Source organism: Sceloporus occidentalis, unplaced genomic scaffold, assembly GCF_023333645.1.
Source record: "Sceloporus occidentalis isolate IW3139 unplaced genomic scaffold, rSceOcc1.0.p SCAF_50, whole genome shotgun sequence".
Classification (NCBI taxonomy): domain Eukaryota; kingdom Metazoa; phylum Chordata; class Lepidosauria; order Squamata; family Phrynosomatidae; genus Sceloporus; species Sceloporus occidentalis.
The window spans coordinates 4,962,294-4,968,703 of NW_028317030.1; the positions used below are offsets into that span (position 1 = coordinate 4,962,294).

Here is a 6,410-nt window from a genome sequence, read left to right on the forward strand (position 1 = left end):
AAAAAAAAAAAAAAGAGCCCCAGATAAAAAGGAAAAGACTCAGACAGAAAAAACACAGAAACAAGACAGACCCAAACACAAAATGACACAAAAAACAAAGACACGCCAGGACACAAGAGAGAAACAGACAGCAAAGGAACACAAGAGAAACAGCCAAGTATACAAGAGAGACAACAGGAGATAGACAGGGAAAGACAAACACCACCAGGTAAGGTTAAACAAAATGGATCCTTACCCCTGTGATCACCAAACTTAAATATCCTCCTACCAAAACTCCTCCCCTAAAATCCACAATTCCTGCCTTAGCCTAGCCCTGCTCAGCACTCTGTCAGGGCCAACTCTAGTCCATTCTGGCCCCCGTGGGCTTCAGTCTGTGTTTTCCCAGACGTTTCAAAGACAGACTTTCAGGTACCGGTATGATTACAATCGACACGTTGGTAAGTACTGTTCATATCAATAACAACTTCATGAGCTTCAAACTATTACATTATACATTTTCATTATGCACTTTAACCCTGAATTTCATATTGATTTATACAATTAACTTCTCTCTGTTTTTTAAGACCATGAGTGCAACGAAGCAGCTTTATTACAATGATGTAATTTTTAATGCCGGAAATATAGGCAATTATTAATTTGCTTTCGATAGCGAAGAGAAACACAGTCTTAAAATGTCTCATGTTTAATAATGTCTCGCTTACTGTTTGATCTTGCTGACAAAAGATGAGTGTCTACTGGGTGAAAATCTGGATTTAAGACGGCAAATTAAAATATGGTTCTAATATATTAATCATTGTGAGCTTATTATAAAAAAATACAGTTTTATGTTAAGCTACAGTAATGTCAACAAACAAACATATATATATATATATATATATATATATATATATATATATATATATATATTATAAAAATATATAGTATAATAATATATCTAAATTTTCCAAATTAAACTAATAATGTTTTGGAGGTAAAGACACTGATAACTCTTACTTAGGAACTCAGCTATTTCTGTGTGTTGAGAACAGGATAACTATATATATATATATATATATATATATATATATATATATATATATATATATTTATTATTATTATTATTTTTGTGTGTTTTTTGTGTGTGTGACTGTATATAATCGAGCAATCTATTAAACCAGCTCAAAATGGGAATATAAAGATACACTTGTAAATAAGTTAGTATATTGAACTATAATTGAAATTATTAATACATGTAAAATGATATATACATTATAAATTATATAGCAACTTTTGGTATTTTTAGACCATGTGTTGCTTGTGTTTTAAGTAATGTCTGTCTTTTCTGTAGTAAAATTATTTCCAGCAATGAAAAGTTTACCATGATACAGTGCAATGAATGAAAGCAGAAATTTCATTAATGGATGAGAGTCCGTGTATTCCCTAAGCCAATACAGATATAAAAGACACTTTTCATAATTAGTAATAGTGATGACGTTTTGGTTTTGTTTTGTTCACTTACAATTTTCTATTTTTGCCATTAATTACTATTAATGTATTTATATATAATTATATATATAATTAAAAATATTTTATATTTTATAACACTTAGTAGTTGTAAAACGTATAGGAACTAGTTAACTGTTTTAGTGCCAGAGTAGTGAGAAAGGACTAGATACAAATCACAAAATTTGACTGACTGAACTGTGTATTTTTTTTAACTATGAATCACGTACATGATAAAAGCATCGTAATTTAGTCACGTTCATATTTTTAGACAATTTTTGGCAGGAAGCCCTGGTGCAACAGCTTTTTAATATTTGTATTTTTAAAAACAGCTGCCTTGAATATTAAAGTAATGTATATATATATTTATATATATTTGTTTAACCAGAATGAAAATGATATTAGAAAATAAGAAGAATGAGACAGTGTTTTCAATACAAGGCCTGACGGATATCCCTGAACTCCAGTTCCCAACATTCTTAATTTTTCTACTCTGCTACATCATTATTTTCTGGGAAAATATAACAATTTTTCTTGTAATTTTGAGTGATTCTCACCTTCACAGCCCCATGTATATTTTTTTACTGAACCTTTCATTACTTGATATCAGTAGTACCTCAAACATTCTGCCAAAAATATTACATATTCTCCTAACAAAACATACATTTATTTCTTATCTCGGATGTATGAGTCAAATGTATTTCTTTTTGTCTCTGACACTTAGTGAAATCTTAGTGCTTGCCGCCATGGCTTATGACCGATATGTGGCGATTTGTCACCCCCTTCATTACTTTTATCTGATGAGCTTAAGACACACTTTTGCTCTTGCGACGTCTTCATGGGGCATTGGTTTCCTGGACGCTATAGGACATGCGGTCTCTATATCTAATCTGTCCTTTTGTGCATCTCATCTTATCGATCACATTTTTTGTGACGTCGCACCATTGCTGAAGATCTCTTGCAGTGATACCTTCAAAGTGGAGATGTTAACCTTTGTCGAAGGGGCAATATTGGCAGTTCCTGCATTCCTTCTCACCTTAATCTCATATGTATTTATTATCTCCACCATTCTACAAATAAGATCAGCAGAAGGACGACAAAAGGCTTTTTCTACCTGCACCTCCCATCTGACCTGCGTTACTATATTTTATGGAACCATCATTTGTCTGTACATGAGACCCACAACAAGTTATTTTCCAAAGCAGGACAAATTTTTTGCTCTTCTGTACATTGTCTTGATTCCAATGCTGAACCCTGTTATATACAGTCTGAAAAACCAGGATGTTAAAAGCGCTTTGAAAAAAATGAAAAAGAAAATAATGTGTTAGAGAATTATATATCAATGTTCATTTTATACATTTCTGAATTATTTAAGTGGCTTAATAAACAGGTAAAACTGTATCACACATTTCTATTTGTTACAAATATGTCATGCAAAGTTATTCTCAATTGGCTTCGCTTCTGGGCTCTTAAAACGGTTCGAATGTACTGACATCAGGGTGGGTTGTGTTTGATGTTTTACATTTTTATAAAAATATAAATATTGTGCTAATGTTCTGTTGACTTAAATAAATAAATAAATAAATAATAATTATAAAGACAAGGCAGCTAAGTCAGCAGCTGATTTCATGAAGACAGTAACTTCAAAACAGGATTTTTTTGGGTATCTCAGGGCACACAATGTTTCTAGTAGATGCATTAACTCCTTAACCCCTTCAGTCCCCTATGGACGTACCAGTACTACCAAAAAATGCATCCCAAGAATTCCCTATGTACGTACCGGTACGTCATGCCCTTCTTGCAGCGGCAGGGACACATCCCTGCCGCTGCACGGGAGATCAGGCTGTCGTTTGACAGCCTGGACTCCCCCCTGACAGCAGAAGCCAACATCGCCAGCTTTCTGCTGTCCGATCTGATGTAACAGCTTCCGGCATTTAAAATGTCAGATCGCGCGATCGGGCATTCCATTCCGGGTTGCGTCACTGCTGACGTCACCCGGAAGTTAATCGGAGGACAGGATATTCCCTTGCAGGATGAGGCACAGACGCTGCCCCACACACTTGCATAGAGATCAGTGTGATCAGAGCAGGGGGATTGTGGGGAGGAGAGTGAGAAACCATGTTTCCCACCCTCCTCCCATGCTGAAAAAAGAAATGGAGAATTTTTAATTTTTTTTATTTTTTTTAAAAAATCATTAAAGTAATACAATAAATAATTATAAAAAAACCCAATAAAGTGGGCTAAGTGATGTCATTGTGACATCACTGGCATTAATAACATGTTCAAGAGGTCCCTAAGCGAACCTCTAACTATTTTTAAATATATATATATAAAAAATATATATATATTTTTTTAATAATAATATTTTTTATATTATATAAAAAAGATAATAATATTAAAAATTTTTTAAAAACCTTACATCCCATTGCCCTAGCACAACATCTACCCAATATAACCCTCCTGCCCCCGTTCACAACCCCCAAACCTGTTAAGCTATAGGCATAAAAATTCTACAAAAAAATTTATACCTTATAGTATGTTCCCTATAAGTGCTGGGAAAGTATGAAAAATTTATCTAAATTTTTTAGAAATCTTTCTAAAATCAGGACACCTGAATTGATAAACTTGGAGGGGATTTTCCATCACTTTACCTAATTTTGTGAGGATTCAGAGGGAAAATTTTAATTTCCGCTAGTTTTTACAACATTTCTCATTCAAAATTTTCAGCTAATCATCCAACTATGGTATCAAAAGAGAGCTCTATCTGTCCTTGAAAAAACAATATATAGTTTACATGGGTACCCTATTCACAGGAAAAGAGAATAATCGCTGAACCGACATAGCGCAAAAATGGCAAAATTGCTCCGGGCTTTGAGGTACCAAAAACCCCTGGGATTGAAGGGGTTAAGGACAGGGCTGTTTTTTTCCCATTTTTGTACCCTTCTGCTATGTTTGGTTTGGCTGTAAAACAACCTCTATGTTTCCAAGGTTGGGGAGATCCATCCAAGCGCTATCTAGATGCCAGGGTTAGACAATGAATATCATCAACATAAAATAAAAAAAGGTCTGTCTATTGGGTTCATAGACATAAATGAGACCCTTTCAATTCCAAAGTCTATATATATATACATTTTCCTTAATATCTACATACAAGAGAAGATGAGCAGCTTATCCATAATATTGATGTGTTAAACTTTTCTGTGGAACTTAAATACTTGTGTAATAAATATTTCATAATAAAGTAATGACCTAATCAAGATACTAATTCATGATTATATAGATTGCTCATTTTACTAAATCCCTTGACAGCAACCTACTTTTTCACTAGTAATAGGCGACTCTCGTACAAAGTTTCTCTTATTAAACTTTTCATACTCTGGGGAATATTTCATTTCTCTCTCACCCAGTATAACAGAGCAGCAAATTACTGCCCCCCCGCAGAGCGCTTGCTGCTTGTGACAGTCTGTGTTTTCCCAGACGTTTCAAAGACAGACTTTCAGGTACCGGTATGATTACAATCGACACGTTGGTAAGCACTGTTCATATCAATAACAACTTCATGAGCTTCAAACTATTACATTATACATTTTCATTATGCACTTTAACCCTGAATTTCATATTGATTTATACAATTAACTTCTCTCTGTTTTTTAAGACCATGAGTGCAACGAAGCAGCTTTATTACAATGATGTAATTTTTAATGCCGGAAATATAGTCAATTATTAATTTGTTTTTGATAGCGAAGAGAAACACAGTCTTAAAATGTCTCATGTGTAATAATGTCTCGCTTACTGTTTGATTTTGCTGACAAAAGATGAGTGTCTACTGGGTGAAAATCTGGATTTAAGACGGCAAATTAAAATATGGTTCTAATATATTAATCATTGTGAGTTTATTATAAAAAAATACAGTTTATGTTAAGCTACAGTAATGTCAACAAACAAACATATATATATATATATATATATATATTATAATAATATATAGTATAATAATATATCTAAATTTTCCAAATTAAAGTAATAATGTTTTGGAGGTAAAGACATTGATAACTCTTACTTAGGAACTCAGCTATTTCTGTGTGTTGAGAACAGGATAACTCTATATATATATATATATATATATATATATATATATATATATATATATATTTATTATTATTATTATTTTTGTGTTTGTGACTGTATATAATCGAGCAATCTATTAAACCAGCTCAAAATGGGAATATAAAGATACACTTGTAAATAAGTTAGTATATTGAACTATAATTGAAATTATTAATACATGTAAAATGATATATACATTATCAATTATATAGCAACTTTTGGTATTTTTAGACCATGTGTTGCTTGTGTTTTAAGTAATGTCTGTCTTTTCTGTAGTAAAATTATTTCCAGCAATGAAAAGTTTACCATGATACAGTGCAATGAATGAAAGCAGAAATGTTATTCATGGATGAGAGTCCGTGTATTCCCTAAGCCAATACAGATATAAAAGACACTTTTCATAATTAGTAATAGTGATGACATTTTTGGTTTTGTTTTGTTCACTTACAATTTTCTATTTTTGCTATTAATTACTATTAATGTATTTATATATAATTATATATATAATTAAAAATATTTTATATTTTATAACACTTAGTAGTTGTAAAACGTATAGGAACTAGTTAACTGTTTTAGTGCCAGAGTAGTGAGAAAGGACTAGATACAAATCACAAAATTTGACTGACTGAACTGTGTATTTTTTTTAACTATGAATCACGTACATGATAAAAGCATCGTAATTTAGTCACGTTCATATTTTTAGACAATTTTTGGCAGGAAGCCCTGGTGCAAGAGCTTTTTAATATTTGTATTTTTAAAAACAGCTGTCTTGAATATTAAAGTAATGTATATATATATTTATATATATTTGTTTAACCAGA

General features: G+C 32.0%; 1 protein-coding gene across 1 annotated transcript; it reads left to right on the forward strand.

The window, feature by feature from the left end:
• The first annotated feature begins 1,871 nt into the window (after positions 1 to 1,871).
• Positions 1,872 to 2,810, forward strand: LOC149288701 (olfactory receptor 5AR1-like). The gene has a single exon (XM_089491407.1). It carries the CDS (start codon positions 1,872 to 1,874, stop codon positions 2,808 to 2,810), a length of 939 nt encoding a protein of 312 aa, XP_089347533.1.
• The last annotated feature ends 3,600 nt before the right edge of the window (positions 2,811 to 6,410 follow it).

What these genes read in the sequence shown, in the direction of transcription:
- LOC149288701 (XM_089491407.1), top strand. Translation starts at nt 1,872, where the DNA reads ATGAAAATGATATTAGAAAATAAGAAGAATGAGACAGTGTTTTCAATA.